This window comes from Saccopteryx leptura, chromosome 2 (genome assembly GCF_036850995.1).
Source record: "Saccopteryx leptura isolate mSacLep1 chromosome 2, mSacLep1_pri_phased_curated, whole genome shotgun sequence".
NCBI lineage: Eukaryota > Metazoa > Chordata > Mammalia > Chiroptera > Emballonuridae > Saccopteryx > Saccopteryx leptura.
This window is the reverse complement of record NC_089504.1, coordinates 378,810,186-378,833,515: the sequence shown is the minus strand read 5'-3', so window position 1 is coordinate 378,833,515 and position 23,330 is coordinate 378,810,186. Positions and strand designations below refer to the sequence as shown.

General features: G+C 40.4%; 1 protein-coding gene across 2 annotated transcripts in view; it reads left to right on the top strand.

Annotated features, from left to right (window-relative positions):
- Nucleotides 1-20,098, top strand: part of JHY (junctional cadherin complex regulator) — an 82,846-nt gene extending 62,748 nt beyond the window's left edge. For both annotated transcript variants that reach the window (XM_066366482.1, XM_066366481.1), the window contains 2 exons: nucleotides 8,723-8,851; nucleotides 17,007-20,098. In XM_066366482.1, the coding sequence (XP_066222579.1) occupies nucleotides 8,723-8,851; nucleotides 17,007-17,204 (327 nt within the window). In that variant the 3' untranslated portion in view covers nucleotides 17,205-20,098. The remainder of the gene's footprint in view (nucleotides 1-8,722; nucleotides 8,852-17,006) is intronic.
- The last annotated feature ends 3,232 nt before the right edge of the window (nucleotides 20,099-23,330 follow it).

Sequence of the window (23,330 nt, the reverse complement as noted above, 5' to 3'; positions counted from 1 at the left end):
TTGGGATGGCTCCCTAAGGCCAGCGACCCAGGCTGTTGTTACCCAACATGAACCATCCTTTGGCTATTGAATACCCATTAGGAGGGGTTGGGCATAGCAGCTCCCTTTGGCCAAGGGCAGTTTATAGGGAGGGACTCAGCTGTGAGCCCTAGCAGACAGCACTCCCCGCAGCTGAGAGAATAGGGCCTCCCTCCAGAGGAACATCCACTACGAGCAGTTTTAGGAAATCATACTCACTTGTTGAATTCCAGCAAGGTATCAGGAATCGGTAGGTGCTGGGGTATCGAGAGAACGAGCCATGACCCTCCTCTGGAAGAAGTTTACATTCACGGAACTGGGGAAGACACACATGCAAATGGCTCCAGTATAATGTTGTCATTTTAAAAGGGGACAGAGAGGCGAATGGGGAACACAGAGGAGCACAAGGAGGGACACTTCCCCACCTGGGGGTCAGGCAGAGTTTCAGGAAATCATTGTGAGCTGGGTCTTAGAGGCTGATCAAGAGTTAACAAAAGAAGAAAGATCGAAAGAACCTTTTTGATAGAGGGACTGGCCTGAGGAAGCTTGAGACAGCATGACACATCCTGGGCACTGACAGCATTTCAGCTGCTGTCACCGAAACTAGAAGGCAGAGTGTGGAGGAATGTGGAGAAGTGGGCTAGAGCCTAGATGGGTCTTGTTCATCATTTCAAAAAGGGCTTTATTCTGTAGGGCAGGGTGTGGGAGGAATGGACACACAACTAAAGAATATTGACCATGATTAGATTTGCATGCAGGCAGATGCAAAGTGTTCCAGAAAGTGAGGGGATTGTAAAGTCAGGGGATCCTCACGTGGGACCTTCAGGAGAAAAGAAAAGGGTGCCTTTGAAGAGAAGGGGGAACTGGACTAGAATAGACAGTGGGTCATATTAAAGAGAAAATCAATACTGCTTGGGCTGAGATATGACCTTGGAGGTTGATGGTCATGAGGCACGCAGCCTACCTCTGCAACCCCCACCTTGCAGGTTTATAGCCCCAGTCATCCGCTCACTCATAACACTGGAGTCCTTAGCTCAGCGCTGTCCCGTACTGCACCTGAGGGCTCCTTCAACTGCTTCCTCATATCCTCTGCTTTGCCGGAGTCCATAATTCCTGCCTGGGCTCAGGAAACCACTACTACTGGCCTGGAGCTGGGATATCCCCCAGTTTCACTATAAATAAGAAGAAATAGGTTTCTGGGATCACAAGTCATTTTTACCCCAGAGAAACATCATTGCATGATAGGTTCTGAGGTACCATTAGTACCATTTTCAAGTACCGTATTTCCCCATGTATAAGATGCACCCTTTTCCGAAAAATATGGAGTCTAAAAACTGGATGCATCTAATACAGTGGTTGTGGCATTTCAAATGCTATAGATGGAATTGAGGACGAGGCAATATATGAAGACAGTGATTCGTCATCAGACACAGATAAGGACAAGCTAATGGATGGGAGTTGTGACAGTGATGAGAAGTTGTATGAATTTTATGATGAATAAAACTTGAGTTCAATAACTTTATGTAATACATTTTTTTTTCAAATTTCAGGCCTCAAAATTAAGGTGCTTTTTATCCATGGGGAAAAACGGTACTTCATAAATAAAATAAGTTTTGTAGACCAGACTAGGAAGCCACATACCATGGCTATTATTATTTCTAAAGGGAAATGTATCCAGAGCTTGGGGACCAACACATTCTCTATGTGGGAATGGTCCATTCACTCCAGAGTTTATGTGTCACCAGGTCCTAAATCTAGCTCAAACATACTACCTCAGACGAGAACCTTCTGAGCAAAGGTTCTTGCCAACTATAGGTTATTGTTAGAAATGCAAGCTTTTATTGCAGATTAAGGTTAATTCTTAATTTTTAAAGTTGCTAGTCAGTTGGCATGAAAGAAATTATCCTAGATGATCCTAGGCTATTCAAGTGGCCCAATGTCATTAGAAGAGTCCTTAAAAGTGGAAGAGGGAGACAAAAGAGCCAGTGTCAGAGTAATGGGCACACCTCAGAGTCATCATGGGATCAGTTTCAGGCCACTGCAATAAAGCAAAGATCATAATAAAACCAGTCACATGAAATTTTTTGGTTTGCCAATGCATATAAAAATTATGTTCTCACTATACTGTACTCTATTAAGTGTGTGTTATATTTAACAAAACAATGTACATGACTTAATTAAAAATACTTTATTGCTAAAATATGTTAACTATAAAAAGAAAGAAAGAACGGAAGGGAGGGAGGGAGGGAGGGAGGGAGGGAGGGAGGGAGGGAGGAAGGAAGGAAGAAAGAAAGAAAATGCAAGCATTAAATTCAGTACTTAGTGAGCAGGGGTTAGTGGAAGCAATGGAGTCGGCCATCCCCAAGTTCTTCTCTCCTCTCCTGTCTGTTACCTGATCTCTCTGTGACTGGGGCAAGTTATTAATTCACCTAAGCCCCTATTTCCTCATATGCACAATCAGAATTGTCCTTTATTTTTGTAGATTTGGTAGGTTAATTAAATGATCTATTGAAACCTTAGTTAGCAAAGAACAGACATTAATAAGTATTAGTTTCCTTTCCCTTTCTTCCCCTCTTAATATTTCGAATTCATGTTTTTCTGAGAAAAGGCAACAGAAAGTACCCTCGTGACAGGGTACCTCACCAGGAAAATTGAAGACAATGGGAGGGTAAGCAAGAGGAAGAAAGAGAACCTCTGGTTGCTCCCTCCCAAACCCTGTTTCCAACTTGGAAAATCCCTCCCTTCCTGCCTTCTTTCAGAAATGTTACAATCCAGGCCTATCCACTTTCTCCATCCAACACCTTCAGTCTACTTCTGACAAACACACAGAAGCACTCTTGTCCTTTATGCTATTCCAGAAGCTAAAATGATTTAGAACTGAACTATTTGTATAGGACAGCAGGTAGCGGAGGCACCAGACAGAAGGAATCATTATCCAGGTCATGCCCATTTGCTAGTCGGCAAATCTTGTGGTTTCTAAGGGAATCAACTTGAATCACATTAAAACTTGGAGGATTTGTAAAGATAATAGGCCCAAGCACCATGCCTCTTCTCCTCACAGTTCTGTTGTGACTGATTTATAAATACTAGGCATTGTCCATGACATTAAATCCAGACGTCAGGCCTTAAGAGATTAACACAATGCAAGGGATGACAGTCCAAAAATATCTATCGCAACCCACCCCAAAATAACTGCTTAAGGGTTCTCTGATAGCTGACTATGTTGAGCTGAGCTACAGTGATTAACTTCTGTGTTTGTTGTCATCTGGGCATTGCTGCTTGACTGCTTCCAAGAAAAGGTTTATTGGGATTAAGTTTAGCAACTGCAGAGCAAATTTCCTTCACTTGCTGTTCCTCAGTATTTGAAGCATTGTTTTCTTGGCCTGTTTTTGGAGTAACTTTCTCACATTTACACATCTGAGGAATGTTTTGAGGGTGAAAAAAAGCTCAGCAGTGTCCCCCACAGCAGTGTACAACATGTCAGGGCTGAAACAAGTCCTCACGGACAGCCGATGTCATTTTCAGTTCTGACACGCCTTGCCCCATGTTTATAATAAAAAATAATTCTTCTGGCTTGAAAAGAAGTGTCATTAATTACTTGCAAATATCTTCCATAAGGAGAGTCTTATGCCATCTTCTGCTAAAGAGATCAATAGTGAGTATCAGTTCAGAGGGGCAGGTCGTTGCTTAGCAGTCATCGAGCCAGGGGCCGGATGTCAGCTTTGTGAATTTTATGTGAAGACTAGCAGCAAACCATCAGGGGTTCACTGAGAACATGCTTGTCTCCCCTCCGCCCCTGTGTTTGGAGACTAACAGGACTATCATTGTTGATTTTTTTTTTTTACATTGTGCTATTTTGACCTCTTAGTCTTGTAACAGTCAAAGAGAAGTAAATCAAAGTAAATTCTAGGGATTATTTTATTATGAAAGCCTTTTGAAGAGATGGAAAGTAGATTAGCGGTTGCCTAGGGCTGGATTTGTAGGGGAAAGGGGAGTGACTGCTAATGGGTGTGGGGTTTCTTTTTAGGGTGATGAAATGTTCTGAAATTGGATTGTGGTGATGTTTGCACAATTCCATGAATATACTAAATAACCACTGAATTGTACAACTTCAAATGGGTGAATTTTGTGGTATGTGAAATATCTCAATGAAGCCATTAAAAAGACTTCTGGTGGAAAGAGATCAAACAAACTTGCATGGCTGTGAACCAATCAAGATTACTTGAACCAGAGTTAAGGAAATCCAGGATTTTTCATTGCCAGTCACCCAGAACAAATTCTGTTAGAGCCATTGCTGTCCCTGAGATATGTCACTTTTGCTAGAAGTGTCTTATCCTCTAAAGGGGTGAATGTCATTTGCAGATAGTCCTTTTGGGCCACACGTTTTCCTTCCAGTTGATATGTAATGCTAGACCCTCAGCTCTGTTTTCCTCTAACAGCCAAGTCGTGTTTATTCAAGGTGACAGTGAAAACTGGGACTGGGAGGAGCAAGTGATTATCCACGCTTCATGGTGTGTTTTTTGAGTCAGTGCAGTGATCAAAGTTAAGCGGCTTCAGACTAAGGATGTGATTTCTGGACCCCGATCATGTCTTTCTCATCAGTTTTGGACAAATTGGATATACGACTTGGATACGCATGGGGTTCTCTCTTTTGTTATTGGTTTACTTTGGCAAATCGACAACAACTTAGTGATTGCAAAGCAATGGTACAGAAGGCATACGTCAGAAAAAAGAACAAATTTGCAGTTGCAAAATATAAGACATTAGAGTTTATTCACTTATTAAAAATTAGCAAAGGATTTAAAATGTGGTAATACCCAGTGTAATACAGGTTTAGGCAAAAAAGAGCATTCTCTTCTTTTTTGCCTTTTAAATACCATATAATATATATGTATGTATGTATGTGTATATTTTTAGTTTTTTAATTTTTAAATTATTGTTTACTTTCAGTATTATTTTGTATTGGTTTCAGGCATACATCCTAGTGCTTGGACAATCATATACTTTACAAAGTATTCCCCTGATATCTCCAGTACCCACCTGGCCCCATGTATAGTTATCGCAATGTTAGTGACTATATTCCTTATGCTGTATTTAATGTCCCTGTGACTACTCTGTAACTACAAATTTGGGCTTCTTAATCCCTTCACCTCTTTTACCCAACCCCTGTCCCCTCTGGCGATTACCAGTTTGGTTTCTGTCTGTGAATCTGTTTCAATTTTGTCCATTTATTTTGTTCAAAAGAGGCATTTTTATACCTTTTTAATGAAAGTGTTCATTAATAACCTTAATAAGTTTCTGAGTCTGTGTCCATAATCTTACTTCTCTTAATTCATCTCCAAAAAATCATCAGAGTGGCCCACTAACAGTGTTCATTCCTCATACATTTTAATCCTTCAACATCTAGGGGAATAGCTAAATAATTCACCTATAACTAGACAATAGAAATCGTTTTACAGATTAGTGACATAGAGCATCTTTTCAGATGTCTATGTCTTCTTTGGAGAAATGTCTTTTAATATTCTCTGCCTATTTTTCAATCAGATTGTTTCCTTTTTGTTTTTGAGTTGTATGTGGCATATACATATTGTGACATGTGTATCATGTGTGCTTATACAACGCATATGTGGTGGAATATTACACAGCAACAAAAAATGAAATCTTGCTATTTGTGACAACATGGATAGATCTAAAGGGTATTATGCTAAGTGAAATAAGTCATACAGAGAGACAAATGCAGTATAGTTTCACTTATATGTGGAATTTAACAAAAACCAACTAAACAAACTAAAAAGCCATACCCCTAGAAACAGAGACCAAAGGAATGTTTACCAGAAAGAAAGGATTGGGGGATAGGTGAAAAGGGGAAGAGGAATACAGTCAATAATGTGATAAATAGTGAGAGATGATCACTAGAATTAGTGGGGTAGGATCATAAATGTGACCCCATGGTTGTTGGCTTGAGCCCAAAGGTTACTGGCTTGAAGCCCAAGGTTGCTGGCTTGAGCCCAAGGTTGCTGGCTTGGACAAGAGGTCACTGTCTCTGATGGAGCCCCCTGGTCAAGGCACATATGAGAAAGCAATCAATGAACAAATAAGGTGCCACAATAAAGAATTGATGCTTCTCATCTCTCTCCCTTCCTGTTTGTCCCTATCTGTCCCCCCCCCCAGTCACTCTCGCTAAAAAAAAAAAAAGTCTCTGGACTGTCTGCCCAATTCTAAGGAATCTAAGAGCACATTGGATATATTGTATATCTTAGGACTTAATAATGAACAGAAACTTTCAAAATATAGAACAACACCATGCGTCGTCATGAGCACAGAGACAGACAGCCCTGTGCAGAGTTAGTACAGCACTGCTTCCTCAGTATGGAGGAGTTCCTCCCCCTTCTGCCACTCTGAGCACACCCAGCTGTGCCCTAAGAGAATTGCTGTCATCCAAACACCTCTTTGGTTTTGTTCTTCATACCCTTCCCACAAAAGGAAACCAAATAAACTCACAAACTCAAACTTAGCTGCCCCAAAGGGCATCTACTGCATGTATCAAGTCAGTTTTAGTAGCAAAAGAAGAATTTTGAAGAATATTTTAATCTATCCTATGGTCAGAAGAGTATTAGAATTTTTCCTGCCCATTATTGTGCTCATTCCATGATCAGTTAATTAAATTGCCTCATGTTACTTTGTCCCTTTAAAGATAAAAATACTAATAAGAGTTATATAAAGGCCCTGGCCGGTTGGCTCAGTGGTAGAGCGTCAGCCTGGCGTGCAGAGGTCCTGGGTTCGATTCCCGGCCAGGGCACACAGGAGAAGCGCCCATCTGCTTCTCCACCCCTCCCCCTCTCCGTCCTCTCTGTCTCTCTCTTCCCCTCCCGCAGCCGAGGCTCCATTGGAGCAAAGATGGCCCGGGCGCTGGGGATGGCTCCTTGGCCTCTGCCCCAGGCGCTAGAGTGGCTCTGGTCACGGCAAAGCGATGCCCCAGAGGGGCAGAGCATCGCCCCCTGGTGGGCAGAGCGTCGCCCCCTGGTGGGCGTGCCAGGTGGATCCCGGTCGGGCGCATGCAGGAGTCTGTCTGACTGTCTCTCCCCGTTTCTAGCTTCAGAAAAATACAAAAAAAAAAAAAAAAAAGAGTTATATAAAATTATTTTTACCTTGTAAAATATCTAAATCACACTGAATAAAGTGAGTTTCTCAGTGGGTCATACCTAGACTCCTTAACCCTTAAATATTTACTTTCTTTTGAATATTATGAAATCATTGGACAGGGAACTCTTATTTTGAAGTAATGCACTAATTCGGTTTAGTGAACAGTTTAAGACTAGACATAATAGTAATAGCAGCAGCAGCAAAGTGGTAACGTGCATGCTATACTAGAAATGTTAATAACAAAACAGCACTTTGCTCACTTGAAATTTTTTTAAAAGACTTTTATTCATTTTAGCAAGAAGATAGAGAGAGAGAGAAGTTGAGGGGCAGGGGAGCTGGAAGTATCAACTCCCATATGTGCCTGACCAGACAAGCCCAGGGTTTCAAACTGAGGACCTCGGCGTTCCAGGTCAACGTTTTATCCACTGCGCCACCACAGGGCAGGCAAAATTTTTATTTGTAATGTTCAGAATTCCTAAATTTCAATTTTTTTAATTGCGGAAGTGGCAAAGTCAAAACATGTTAGCTAACCAGCTACAAAAATACCAAAGAAGCTATTATCAATAACTACCATCAAAATGGAAGAACTGTCAGAAAAATGCACCCACCTCTTTTCATTTCCTTATGTGGTGGCTATGACAACTTTGGAGGGCATATGAGTCCTTAAAAGAAACTGTCTCTGTAAATGTATTTTTAGAGTCCCAAGCTGAAAGTTTATCAGAAAAGAGACGTGAAGCTTGGAGGCCTTGGACCTGACCTTGAGTCCATCAGAAAGAAAGTGAGCGTGATGTGCATATAGTGTTTTCAGGCTTGGATTTGCTCATCTATCTTTTAGCAAAAAATGTATAAAATGCCTGCCCCTAGACCCAAGTCCTCATTCAAATGTCTCACTCTGAATAGAGACACTTCTGAACTATCACTGGTAATAGAGACCCAGGCATTTCTCCGACTGTAAAATAAAATTACTTAGCCAATGTTGTTTGATGTATCCACCTTTCAGTTTTGAAGGCCCGAGCAGAAAAGTGGGACATGTGCACATAAAAAGAGACGTGTGTGTTATGTGGTTGTAGGTCTTTCCCAATAGAATTATCTTGGTAATTTTGAACAGTGGCTACAGAGAAGACACTTAGGGTAAGAGTTTCTCAACCCATGGAAAGTGCATCCACTTTATTCTCTTTCCCCTAGAGAAAGGAGATCTTCATTTAATGTGTTTTAACTGCAGTTGCACTCAAGGCATAAAAAGAGAGTATAGTTCAAAGGTGGAAGTAAAAATGAAAATAAATTGGGTAAATACAACAAAGAAGAGGCTGAATGTGAGTTAGCCACTGTTAAGGGAATTCTGGGTATGCTATTGCAGTGATGTTGTCCCTCAGAGAAAGGACTCTTTCTGAGAGAAATATCAACTTAACCATTTCACCGCTGTCACCTTACATGTGCGAGTCCCATCTCCCCTGTGTTGCTGATAGAATATGCCGTGCTCAATAAAATTAGTGTCACTTTAAGTCGAAAACGGAGATCTAGCAGGACCAGCGAGTCATTGTCACTTTGTTTCTCTGCATAGATGAAGAAATTAATACAGCAAAAGGAATATGCGAAACAAGTTAAGGAGTACAACATGAGGATACTATCCAGTCTGTCAAAACCACAAACAACAAAAACTGAAAATAAATCTCTCATCTCTCGGCAGAAGGTAAGACTTTCTTACCAGGGCAGTTACCTTTTCAATTAGAATTAAAAAGAGGCTCTGGCCAGTTGGCTCAGCAGTGGAGTGTTGGCCTAGTGTGTGAAGGTCCTGGTTTGATTCCCGGTCAGGGCACACAAGAGAAGTGACCATCTGCTTCTCTTCCCCTTTTCATCTCCCTTCTCTCTCTCTCTCTCTCTCTCTCTCTCTCTCCTCCCACAGTCATGGCTCAAATGGGTCAAGCAAGTTCACCCCAGCCACTGAGGATGGCTTGATGGCCTCACCTCAGGCACTAAAATAGGTCAGTTGCCGAGCAACAGAGCAATCCCCAGATGGGCAGAGCTTAGCCCCATAGAGGGCTTGCTGGTCCCGGTTGGGAGAACCTGTCTCTCTGCCTCCCCTCCTCCCATGTAATAATAAAAAAAGAATTTAAAGGAAAACTTTGTAACCTCATAACTTAATAAATTCCCCCACATGTTTTGAACATAGGGGATGTTTTAGCTACTACCATTCCTGCAGCTCCCCACCATTCACAGATATGGATGTAAAAATGATATACACACATATGATGCTATAAGGTTAGCCTTTTACTTTTCCTGAAGTTCATCACTGTCTTTATTCATCTCCATGTTTTCTTCTAAGTGTAGTGTTTCAAGTTTGTCACACATAAAAATCGAACAGTCAGGAGATATCTTAGTTAATCAGAATTTGTAGTTTCTCCCATCAGTTTCTTTCTCTACCATTAAATACATCAATGAATTTAGTGTTTTGTGCTGTTTGTGGCTGCCTATGTCAAAGAAAAGTCCTTGATTGTTTCTCTCAGATTCATTCTACGTTTTTCCTAATGGGTTGTAAATATAGTTTATAGCTTCCTCTATCCAAGAAAAGTAATTTCATAAAATACAGAATGTTCTCCCTCTCAGTCGTAGTCATCCAACTGTAAGTCATGATGTGAATGAAATATGTTCTATAGGGATACGGAGCCTTGAAGAGCAAGTTTCTGCCTCAGTCACAATAAAAGCAAGGGATCCTTTGCAAGAGGGACAAGTGACCCTTTGGAGCCTTTAAGAATTTGTACTTTATGATCTCTTTCACAGACCATCATATTTTTGATCTATTGCTTTTCTTCCTCAGACCTTGAAGACCTCAATCCACTTGAGTTTCCCTAGTGCCACTTCTTTTTCTCTCCAATTCATTATTTTTTCATGAAGAGATTCAGGCAACATACCGAAGTTACCTACACATACCGAGAAGTCTGGAGTTTTTCTGTTTTGAGGGTATCTTTTCCCTTCTAGGACCTAAATATATTCCCCATTCCTATTTTAGCCATCAAAAACCTCTTATTAAAGTATAAAATAAGAAAAATAATAATTTTTAACCTCTAATAAATACCCGCTAGATTTCTAAAAGCCTAGGAACAAGAATAGTTGGTGTGATAATGGAAGTGCTATTTTATGTTAACTACAGTGATACCTTTGGTCTAAAGCAGAAACAAGTCCTCCTTGGATAGAAAGGTCTGTTAATATCTCGTTATTGTAAGTTTGCTTTTCATAAGACTACCAGAAGCTAAATGAATCAAATGTGAGAAATCTATTTTCAAACACTTGAATAAAATTCTGTTTTATAAAGAAAACATTGAAAGGCACAACTCTGTACCATTTTTCAACTCTTTCTTTTTTTCACAACTAATTCTTTTTTTTTATAGTTCCCTTTAAAGATTTTATTTATTAATTTTAGAGAAAGCGGGGGGGGGAGGGAAAGTGGGGTAGGGGTGGGAAGCATCAACTTCTAGTTGCATCATAATTGGTTCATAGTTGCTGTAGTTGCCTCTCATATGTGCCTTGACCTTGCAAGCCCAGGGTTTCGAACCTGCGACTTCAGTGGTCCAGGTCAACACTTTATCCACTGAGCCACTACAGGTCAGGCTTCACAGCTAATTCTTTTTTTAAATTTTTTTATTAATTTTAATTTATTGTGTTTACATGGATTCAAGTGTCCCGCTGAATATAACTCCCTCACCCCCCACCCCCATGTCCCGCTTTATACCCCTCTTGCCCCCTTTGCCTCTAGGATTTGCAGTCCTGCTATCTATATCTCTGTGTTATGTATATATAATTTCACAAATCCCTTCACCTTCTCTGATCCCATCCTCTCACCCCTTTTTCCCTCTGAACTCTGTTCCTCTGGTCCCTGTGATCCTGCCTCTGCCTCTATTCTGTTCCTCAGTTCACTTTGTTTGTTAGATTCTACATATAAGTGAGATCATATGATATTTATCTTTCTCTGCCTGGCTTATTTCACTTAACATAATAGTCTACAGGTGCATTCATGCTGTCGCAAAAAGTAAGATTTCCTTCTTTTTCACGGCCGCATAGTATTCCATTGTGTATATGTACCACTGCTTTTTAATCTACTCATCTACTGATGGACACTTGGGCTGTTTCCAGATCTTAGCTATTGTAAACAATGCTATAATAAACATGGGAGTGCATATCTTCTTTTGAATCAGTGATTTGGTATTCTTCGGATATATTCCTAAAAGTGGGATAGCTGAGTCAAAAAGTAGTTCCATTTTTAATTTTTTGAGGAAACCCCATACACTTCTCCACAGTGGCTGCACAATTCTGCATTCCCACCAGCAATGCAGGAGGGTTCCCTTTTCTCCACACCCTCACCAGCACTTATTCTGTGTTGTTTTGTTAATGAGCACCATTCTGACTGGTGTGAGGTGGTATCTCATTGTGGTTTTAATTTGAATTTCTCTAATAATTAGTGATGTTGAACATTTTTTCATATGCCTATTGGCCATCTGTATGTCCTCTTTGGAGAAGTGTCTGTTCAGTTCTTTTTCCCGTTTTAATTGGATTATTTACCTTGCTGATGTTGAGTTTTAGAAGTTATTTATAAATTTTTGTAATTAACCCCGTATCGGACATATTGGCAAATATGTTCTCCCATTGTGTGAGTTGTCTTTTTATTTTGTTCATGTTGTCTTTTGCTGTACAAAAGCTTTTTTAGCTTGATATAGACCCATTTGTTCATCCTGTACTTTTTTTCACTTGCTCATGGAGATAAATCAGCAAAGACATGGCTAAGAGAGATGTCAGAGAGCTTACTGCCTATGTTTTCTTTCTTTGTAGTGTCTTTACCTGGTTTTGGAATGAAAATTATCCTTGCCTCAAAAAAAGAGTTTGGAAGTCTTCCCTCCTCTTGAATTTTTTGAAATAGCTGGAGAAGGATAGTTGTTAGTTCTTCTTTGAATATTTGGTAAAATTTGCCTGTGAAGCCATCTGGTCCAGGACTTTTGTTTGTTGGGAGTTTTTTGATAACTGTTTCAATTTCATTTGTTGTTATCGGCCTGTTTAGGTTTTCTGATTCTTCCAGGTTGAGTTTTGAAAGATTATATGTTTCAAAGAATTTATCCATTTCACCTAGGTTGTCCAGTTTTTTGGCGTATAGTTCTTCATAGTATTTTCTTACAATCCTTTGTATTTCTGCAGTGTCAGTTGTTACTTCTCCACTTTCATTTTTAATTTTATTTATTTGAGTCCTCTCTCTTTTTTCTTGGTGAGTCTAGTTAAAGGTTCATCAATCTTATTTACCTTTTCAAAGAACCAGCTCTTGGTTTCATTGATCTTTTGTATTGTTTTTTTAGCTTCTATATATTCATATATTTCCACTCTGATCTTTATTATTTCCTTCCTTCTACTTCCTCTGGGCTTTATTTGTTGTTCTTTTTCTAGTTCTTTTAAATGCAGGGTTAAGTTGTTTATTTGAGCTTTTTCTTGCTTCTTAAGGTATGCCTGTAAGTGCTATGAACTTCCCTCTCAGGACTGCTTTTGCTGTGTCCCATAGATTTTGAGTTGCTGTATGTTCATTTTCATTTGTTTCAAGGAAACTTTTTATTTCTTCTTTGATCTCATTGTTAACCCATTCATTATTTAATACCATGCTATTTAGCCTCCAAGTGTTTGAATGTTTTTCAGTTTTTCTATTGTAGTTGATTTCTAGTTTCATGCCATTGTGATCAGAGAAGATGCTTGATAAAATTTCAATCTTCTTAAATTTATTGAGACTCATTTTGTGTCCTAACATGTGGTCTATCTTAGAGAATGTACCATGAGCACTTGTAAAGAATGTATATTCTGCTTCTTTGGGATGAAAGGTTCTGAAAATATCTATTAAATCTAGTTGTTCTAGTATGTCATTTAAGGCCACTGTTTCTTTGTTAATTTTCTGTCTAGAGGATCTATCCCTTGATGTTAGTGGGGTATTAAAGTCCCCTACTATTATAATTTTTTTTTTACAGAGTCAGAGAGAGGGATAGATAGGGACAGACACACAGGAATGGAGAGAGATGAGAAGCATCAATCATCAGGTTTTTGTTGCAACACCTTAGTTGTTCATTGATTGCTTTCTCATATGTGCCTTGACCGTGGGCCTTCAGCAGACCGAGTAACCCCTTGCTCAAGCCAGCAACCTTGGGTCCAAGCTGGTGAGCTTTGCTTAAACCAGATGAGCCCGCGCTCAAGCTGGCAACCTCAGGGTCTCAAACCTGGGTCCTCCACATCCCAATCTGACGCTCTATCCACTGTGCCACTGCCTGGTCAAGCTAAAGTCTCCTACTATTATAGTATTGCTGTTGATCTTGCCCTTTATGTCCATCAAAATCTGTTTTATATATTCAGGTGCTCCTATATTAGGCACATAGATATTTACAATGGTTATATTCTCCTGTTGGAGAATCATTATGTAGTGACCTTCTTTATCCCTTACTATAGCTTTTGTTTTAAAGTCTATTTTGTCAGATATAAGTATTGCTACCCAAGCTTATTTTTATTTCCATTTGCATGAAATATTTTTTTCCATCCCTTCACTTTCAGTCTATGTGTATCTTTTGTTTTGAGGTGGGTCTCTGGTAGACAGCATATGTACAGGTCCTATTTTCTTATCCATGCAGCTCCCTATGTCTTTTGATTAGAGCACTTAATCTATTTATATTTAAGGTTATTATTGATATGTAGTCATTTGTTGCCATTTTATTTTTTAAATGTACATTTATCTTTTTCTAGATTTTTTTCCTTTGATCTGTTTACAACAGGCCCCTTAACATTTCTTGCTTTATTAGTTTGGTTATAATGAATTCCTTGGGGTGTTTTTGTTTGTTTGTTTTTCTGTCTGGGAAGCTTTTTAATTCTCCTTCAATTTTAAATGATAGCCTTGCTGGATAAAGAAGTCTTAGTTGTAGGTTCTTGTTTTGTATCTCTCTGAATACTTCTTGCCAATCCCTCTGGCCTCAAGTGTTTCTGTTGAGAAGTTGGATGTTATTCTTATGGGGGATCCTCTGTAAGTAATTAACTGCTTTTCTCTTGTAGCTTTTAGTATTCTTTCTTTGCCTCTTAACTTTGGTATTTTAATTATAACGTGTCTTGGTGTAGGCATCCTTGTGTTCCTCTTTAATGGGATTCTCAGTGCTTCTTGAACTTGTGTGACTTTTTCCTTCATCAATTTAGAGAAGTTTTCAGCTATGGTTTCTTCAAACAGGTTCTCTATCCCTTGTTCTTTCTCTTCTCCTTCAGGAACCCTTATGATGCAGATATTGTTTCTCTTCATGTTGTCACAGAGCTATCTTAGAATTTTCTCAGACTTTTTTTTTAGTATCTTTTCTTTTTGCTGCTCTGCTTTTGTTCTTTCATTTATCTTGTCCTCTAAATTGCTGATTCTGTTTTATGATCTCAATGTTCTTTTTGATGCTTGCTATCTCTTTATTTAATTGTTCATTATGTCCATCCATTTTTGCTCTAAGATCCTTGAGCATCCTGAAAATTTTTGTTTTAAACTCTGCATCTGGTAGTTTGGTTACTTTCATCTCATTCAGTTCTTTTTCTGGGGATTTCTCTTGTTGATTCATTTGGATTGCATTTCTCTGCCTTCTCATTTTATCTGTGTATAGACTCCTCCTTTGGGTATGCTGTTTGTGTAGCTAGCTGAGTCTAGGGTTGGTTTTGTCTGCCTCCAGCTTCTAGTTGTGTTGTTTCTAGATCTTTGTGGGTTGGCATCAGCTGTCATTTGTAATCTGCTGTGGGCTACTTGTCTGAAGCTACTATTCTTTTTGCTGTTTGTGTTAGTGTTTTCTGTGCCTTAGCTGGGTCAGGTGTGAAGAACCCTCCCTTAAGATACCACTCTAACAAGGGTTGTTAGGTCCTGAACTTCTGCTCTCCACATCTGGCCACTGGGTGTGCCAGCCCTGGACCTCCTTGGCTGGAACCTGGAGCAGATCAGTGGGAGTCACTGCCTATGACTGGCCCTTAGCTACCTTCTTGGAGCCACAAGTGATCCAGAGTTTGTGGCTTCCTCTGCTGGGCCCAGGTGCCATTGTAAATATCAGCTGCACTCCTACGCTGGCTTTAATCTATTCTTGGCCTGGAAAAAGTCTGCTTAAAAGTTCAAGTTCCCCTGAGTCCCACTTTCTGCTGCTTCTTACTGCTGGCTGCTTGTTGGGCTCAGCATGGTAATTCAGGGATTAGGAAGGATAGTGGGTGTGGCTTGCCCCTTAGCCTCAGTTGTCATTCTATCCAGACTTTTATTTTCAGACCTCAGCAGAGTGTGGCCACAGGAGTTCAGTAGGTGTGGCCTCTGAGATCCAGAGATGTGTTCTGCCCACCAGAACCAGCCCGCCCACCCTCTGGGGAGTACTCAGCAGTGTGAGGGGGGCGATGTAGCTCAGGCTTTACCACCCAAAACCTGTGTCCCTGATGCACCCCCTGCTTCTGAGTGACCCTTTGCCATGACTGGAGCAGGAGAGACTCCGGTGAGCAGGGTAATTGCTTTCCTTTGCTGGTGCCACTGAAAGGTGTTGCTTCTCCCAGGAAAAATGGCCACTTTATTATTGGGGAATGACTCAGCATAAGGGTGGCCTTCCTCCACAGTGTCTCTCCCTGGGCCTCCAAGTTTACAGTCTTCCCTCACAACTCCAGTCCTTTCAGCTTTCCCTGCCACCAGAGCCCAGGTAAGTGGCTGTGAAGGAGGGTTTTCTGCACGGGCCCTTTAAGACAGAGCCAGGGTCTGAGAGTTTGTCCCTTTCTCGCAAACAGTAACCCAGCTCTTTTCACATCTAAATACTGTCTGATGCCTCTTCCAGGCTCTGGGACTCTAAGCTGGCACTGCAGGCCTGGGGCTGAGGATCTACACCTCTCAGTGCCACTCTCCTCACAGTGAGGGTCCTTGCGGATCCTCCACTGCCACTTACTCCTGGGAGTGAGGCAGCCCTTTTCATGTCCCCACCCTTCCTACTAGTTTTATTGTGTCTTCTTCTGTAATCATTGATTACAGCAGGGGTCCCCAAACTTTTTACACAGGGGGACAGTTCACCGTCCCTCAGACCGTTGGAGGGCCAGACTATAAAAAAACTATGAACAAATCCCTATGCACACTGCACATATCTTATTTTAAAGTAAAAAAACAAAACGGGAACAAATACAATATTTAAAATAAAGAACAAGTAAATTTAAATCAACAAACTGACCAGTATTTCAATGAGAACTATGCTCCTCTCAATGACCACCAATGAAAGAAGTGCCCCTTCCGGAAGTGTGGCGGGGGCCAGATAAATGGCCTCAGGGGGCTGCATGCGGCCCGTGGGCTGTAGTTTGGGGACCCCTGGATTACAGAATCCTCTTCCTTTAGTCCAAAGTTGGTTTTCAAGAAGATTGTTTTTAAATTAAGTAGTAATCCAATTTGGTCTTGGCAGGTGGCCCACAGCTAATTCTTATGTGGCTAATTAATTTTGTTTAAACTGTAAGTTGCCTTGTCCTGATAGCTCAGTTGGTTGGAGTGTCATCTTGAAGCACAGAGATTGCCGGTTCAGTTCCTGGTCAAGGCACATGTGGGAATAGGTCAATGTTCCTGTCTCTCCCTCTCTCTCTTTCTCCCTTCCTCTCTCACTATCAATAAAATAAAAAAATTTTTAATAAAAAATAAACTAAATTCTCCTATGTTATTGACATTTTCCATTTAATATGCATTTCCATCCACATCTTAGTACTTTATTATAGCAATATGCTTCACTTATATTACCAATAAATGTTGCTTAAGACTAGATTTAATTTAAGGAATCCAGGGATCACTTTTCATTTTAAATACAATTTTATCTTTATGCTTTCAGGCTTTGGAATATGCTAAGACTGTCCCAAAACCCAAACCTTCAAATCTGACTGATCAAGTATCAAAGGAAAAGAAAACTCCAACCTGTGCTAGAAAGGAAGACACTTTACCTGAAATCTCGCTGCTGGAAATTCTGCAGAGCAGACACGAGAGGGAAAAGCAAGCTGTGGCTGCTTTCAAAGTCCTTCGCATTGTGTAGAGACATGAAGGAGACCAGAAGTGCCCAGACAACGGACATGGAGCAAAGAAACTCCCAACAACTTCTCTGCATGGAGGGCAGTGACCTTGAACTGCAGTCCATGTTTGCTTTGCATAGAATTTAAAATATGGAGTCCTATTACATAGTAGTGCCATATTTTACTTTCTAGGAAGAAAAAATTTTAATTATTTATTTTTTCAGAATTTAGACTTAATAAGAACTAGGGAATAAAGCCTTTTGGTTTTATATTTTGGATGTTTTGATTTCTTAAATGATCTCTACCCTTCCGTAGCATAATGAGAACCTTGAAATTACCCAGAAATAAGTTTGTCAACTTGTGTTTCTCTCTTTTAAATTCCTGAGAATAAAAACAGTATAAATACTTCAGTTTCTACTAAAATGAACTCAAATGGGACTAATCATCAGTATATTTTCAGATGCCATTAACAAAATATTTCTAAAGTCTTTAAATTTAGCAAAGCTTTGTACTATAAAATTAGAAACAATGAAGATACATCTAGCTGTGCCTACCCAAGCAGAGCAAATCCCCATGTTGTTCTAACAGAGCATGAAGACATTGGTTAGCAATCCTCCAAGTCCAGAAACACCCAACTCGGACAATTTTGAGAGCCATACTTTGTCAAAGCTACTTATTCCATACTCCTGGTCAAGATGGTGGCACAGGTAAAGGCGGTACTTGAATTTTCCCATGACCACATCAATATTGCAACTACGCTACAGAACAACCATCATCCAGAACTGTCTGAAATCTAGCTGAATGGAAGTCCTACTACTAGGGATTTTTTTAAAGCCACATCAGTGAACACACAATCCAGTGTACAGATGATGTGTTGTGAAATTGTGCAACTCAAACCTGTGTAATTCTGTTAACCAGTGTCACCCCAATAAATTCAACAAAAAGGAAAAAATTTCAAATGTTAAAAAAAAAGAAAGAAAGAAAAAGCCACATCGAAACTGGTAGGAGGGACAGAGATAGGGTATAGGCTGGTACCACACTCAGGTGTGGTGATTTAAAATTGGGAGGGATATCTTGAGTGTGGAGACACCCCCCCCGGGGGAATGAGAAGTTCCAGGTCCACACCAGGCCACCCAGCCCAGGGTCCAGTGCCAAGAAGAGAAGTCCCCATAAGTTCTGGCTATAAGACACAATGAGGATTTTGGCTGAGTAGGATGGAGGGCTGCTGGAGTCCCAGACAGTTCTTCCTAAATGGTGCAGAGCCAGGCCATCTGGTGGGCAACTACAGACCATGCCCATCATAGCCCTACCACCTCCACGAGCAACACCCTCAGGGGTGAACTCAGTGAGCACGAGGGTTCCACTGAAGCAAGTCCTACCCCTTAGGGTCCACTCCTGTACAGCAGCTCCCCTGCTATACTTGCAGCCAGTCCACACAGCCCATAGGCCTGGGGTCAGTCCTTTCCAGTGTCACCAACAACAATCAAGGCTCAACTACAACAGGACAATGCACACAGCCCACACATGGGCGCACCTGGAGTGCCCAGCTCAGGTGACTAAGGAGGTTGTGCAACTGGGTCTTATAGGACACCTACTCCACATGGCCATTCTGCCGAGTTCAGAAGACATAGCAGCTCTAACTAATACATAGAATCAAACACAGAGAAGCACACGAAATGCAGAGACAAACATGTCTCAGACGAGATCGGGCGCGTTCAGGGTGGTATGGCCGTAGACGACAAACATGTCTCAAATGAAAGACTAAGAGAAATTTCCAGAAAAAGAATTAGATGAAATGAAGGCAAGCAAACTACTAGCTACAGACTTCAAAACAACAACTGGTTATAAGGATGTTCAAGGAATATAGTGAGGACTTCTAAGAACTTAGTGAGAACTTCAACAGCATAAAAAAGAACATAGAAAACATGAGGAAAAAGATGGTGAGAAATGAAGGATACACCAACTAAAATGAAGAATAATTTACAGGGAATCAACAGTAGAGTATATGAAGCTGAGAATCAAATCAGCGATTTGGAATATAAAGAAGCAAAAACACCCAATCAGAACAGCATAAAGAAAAAAGAATCCAAAAAATGAAGGTAGTGTAAGGAGTCTCTGAGACAATTTCAAGTGTACCAACATTTGCATCATAGGGGTGTCAGAAGAAGAGAAGAAGCAAGAAATTGAAAACTTATTTGAAAAAATACTGACAGAAAACTTCCCTGACCTGGTCAAGGAAATAGACGTACAAGTTCAGGAAGCCCAGAGAGTCCCAAACAAGATGAACCCAAAGTTGCCACACTGAGACACATCATAATTAAAATATAAAAGGTTAAAGGCTAAGAGAGACTCTTAAAACTAGTGAGAGAAAAGCAGTTATCTACAAGGAAGTTCCCATAAGACTGTCAGTTGATTTCTCAACAGAAACTTTGCAGGACAGAAGAGAGTGGCAAGAAACACTCAAAATGATGAAAAGCAAGAACCCACACCTAAGATTCCTCTATTCAGCAAAGCTATCATTTAGAATCGAGGGACAAAGAGCTTTCCAGATAAGAAAAAGCTAAAGGAGTTCATCACCATCAAGCCAGTATTACATGAAATGTTAAAGGGTCTTCTTTAAGAAGAAAAAAAGAAGATACAAGGTATGAACAGTAAAATGACAATAAATACATATCTGTCAATGATTGAATCTAAAAAACAAAATAAATGAACAAACAGGAACAAGCAGATCAGAAACAGACTCCTCCATACAGAGAACATTTTGACAGTTGCCGGATGAGAGAGCGGTTGGGTGAATAAATGAAAAAGATGAAGGGATTCAGAAGTACAAGCTGGTAGTAATGGACCAGTCACAGGGATGTGAAGTACAGCATAGGGAATATAGTCAACAATATTCTCATAACTATATATGATGCCAGATGGGTACGAAATTTATCAGGATGATCAATTAGTAAGTTATATAATGTCTAATCATTGGGGTGTACAACTGAAATTAATATATTGTATGTCAACTGTAATTTAAAAATAAAAAATGACTTTTAAAAAAAATGCTATGTACTCCAAGTATATAAATTTGCTGGACATCTTGCCATCACAAATATCTTAAAATATTATTGTTTTTTATTTATAATTTTAATTTATTGTGTTTACATAGATTTAAGTGTCCCACTGAATATATCTCCCCCCACCCCTGTGTTCCCCTCGGCCCCCCCTTTGCCCCCTCCCCCCAACGCCTCCCCCCTTCCCTCCAGGATTTGTTGTCCTGCTCTCTATAATGCTATGTTATGTATATATAATTTCACTAAACTGAGGAAAGGAACAGAGGCAGAGGCGGGATCAAAGAGAGCAGAGGGAAAGCGGTCAGAGGGAAAGTGGAAGAGAAGATGGGATCAGAGAAGGGAAAGAGATTAGTTAAAATATTATTGAATATGTGCTTTTACACAAAAAATAATATTAGGTAAGACAAAAGCATTCTATATTTTACTATTGAATGACCCTATTAACAATTTTTTTTTTACTTTTTAAAATCTTTTTTTTTTTTTTTTTTTTTTTTATTTTTCTGAAGCTGGAAATGGGAAGAGACAGTCAGACAGACTCCCGCATGCGCCCAACCTGGATCCACCCAGTACGCCCACCAGGGGGCGACGCTCTGCCCACCAGGGGGCGATGCTCTGCCCACCAGGGGGCGATGCTCTGCTGCGACCAGAGCCACTCTAGCGCCTGGGGCAGAGGCCAAGGAGCCATCCCCAGCGCCCGGGCCATTTTTGCTCCAATGGAGTCTTGGCGGCGGGAGGGGAAGAGAGAGAAAGAGAAGAAGGAGGGGGGGTGGAGAAGCAAATGGGCGCTTCTCCTATGTGCCCTGGCCGGGAATCGAACCCGGGTCCCCTGAACGCCAGGCCGACGCTCTACCGCTGAGCCAACCGGCCAGGGCCACTTTTTAAAATCTTTTAAAATTGAATGAACATTATAAAATTACCAGGTTTTAAAACAATTCTAGATGATTGAATTTTTTTATTTGCTTGTATCACATGAGCATTGTATCCTTGGATGGCCATATCCAGAAATGGACAATTTTAACAATAATTTAGGAATCTATTTATCTATACAGGTGGCATGACATAAGGACTAACTTTGCAGATTTATCCCTATGTGGTATACATTTCACATAAGCCATGATGCCATATAAAAACTATCTGTACTTAGCCCTGGCCGGTTGGTTCAGCGGTAGAGCGTCGGCCTGGCGTGCCAGGGACCCTGTTCGATTCCCGGCCAGGGCACATAGGAGAAGCGCACATTTGCTTCTCCACCCCCCCCCCTCCTTCCTCTCTGTCTCTCTCTTCCCCTCCCGCAGCCAAGGCTCCATTGGAGCAAAGATAGCCCAGGCGCTGGGGATGGCTCCTTGGCCTCTGCCCCAGGCGCTAGAGTGGCTCTGGTCGCGGCAGAGTGACGCCCCGGAGGGGCAGAGCATCGCCCCGTGGTGGGCAGAGCGTCGCCCCCTGGTGGGCGTACCGGGTGGATCCCGGTCGGGTGCATGTGGGAGTCTGACTGTCTCTCCCCGTTTCCAGCTTCAGAAAAGAAAAAAAAAAAAAAACTATCTGTACTTAACTTTCTCTTAAAATCGGAAGCAATTAAAATTGCAAGTCTGGAAAGATAAATAGTAAACTAACAAATCATGTTTCTATGGTAGTTGGAAAATCATATCATGCATGAGGAGTTGGTTCAGAAAAGTCACAGCCCAAGTGGCTCTTAAACATATTTGCAAAAGAAGAAAAGCCTTCAGGGTACATGGTGAAGATTTTTCTAAGTAATATGACATGAAATAATTTTTTTATGCCTTAAAGTTAAGGAGACTTGACTTGCAGTGGTGAACACACACTACAATGTACAGATGATGTATTATAGAATTGTACACCTGAAACATATAATTTTGTTAATCAATGTCACCCCAATAAATTCAATATAAAAGAAAGGAAGGGAGAGAGGGAGGGAGGAAGGACACATGACTCTCAAGTCCATCAGTCCCACTGATAGTAATAGAAGAGCAGCCAGGTCTAAACGTCAATCTTTCAACACCAAGGACAGCATTGTTGCATTATTTATTTATGGGAAGAAATAGTTCTTGTTTTACTATGTGGTCAAGGAGCATATAATCGATATGAATTTCATATTTAGACCTGAATGTCCATAATTAAGTTTCATATTCAGAAACATACTTTACTATGTACTTTATCATATTTTACAAGTTATTTTTAATATTTTTTAAATTTTTATTTATTTATTTTAGTGAGGAGAGAGAGAGAGAGAAAGAAAGGGGGAGGAGCAGGAAGCATCAACTCCCATTTGTGACTTGACCAGGCAAGCCCAGGGTTTTAAACTGGCAACCTCAGCATTCCAAGTTGATACTTTATCCACTGCACCACCACAGGTGTAAGAGACGTGCATAAAGCAAGTCAAATGTTGACCAGTAAAGGAGACACTATTTCATATTTTTTCCCAAAACATTTACAAACCTTCCCATAACCATTTCTCTGTTAGCCCAAGCATTGTTAACTCTCTTGGGCATTTTCACACGTATTATCAGGAACCTACACTTAGTTAAAGCAGGTTAAATAATTCTGTTAAATTGTCCAATATTTCACAGGACTTTTACTTCCGAGGCAAATCTTTACCATCCTACCTATAAAACAACATCAAAATTCTTTGTACACAGAGTGACAAAAGTCATCCAAAATGACTTTGGCTAAAGAAATAGGGCATATTTGTTGAACGTTCAGAGTTGAAAACAAAGAATAAATCAGAAAACCTTCATCTGGCCCCCAGTCATTTCACAATGATGAGATCCAGCAGACGGTCACCAAGCTGTCATGATACTAAGACAGGGAAGAGACTTGGCAAAAACAGTGAATGACAATGTTTTTCTGCTCCTTTAAAGTAAATTGTACTAATGATGATAATATTGATTTCTTACAGACCCATGTGGATCAATGATAAATTTTTATAGAATTTCTGTTTTAGATATTTAAGAAGTAAAAATAATCTTCCTATTAGAAAGCAAGTACTTTAAACTTGAGTGATATAATGACGAGGAGCCTGTATTTTACCAGATGTCATATATGCCATTGAAAGACACAGTGCCTAATCTGCCTAAT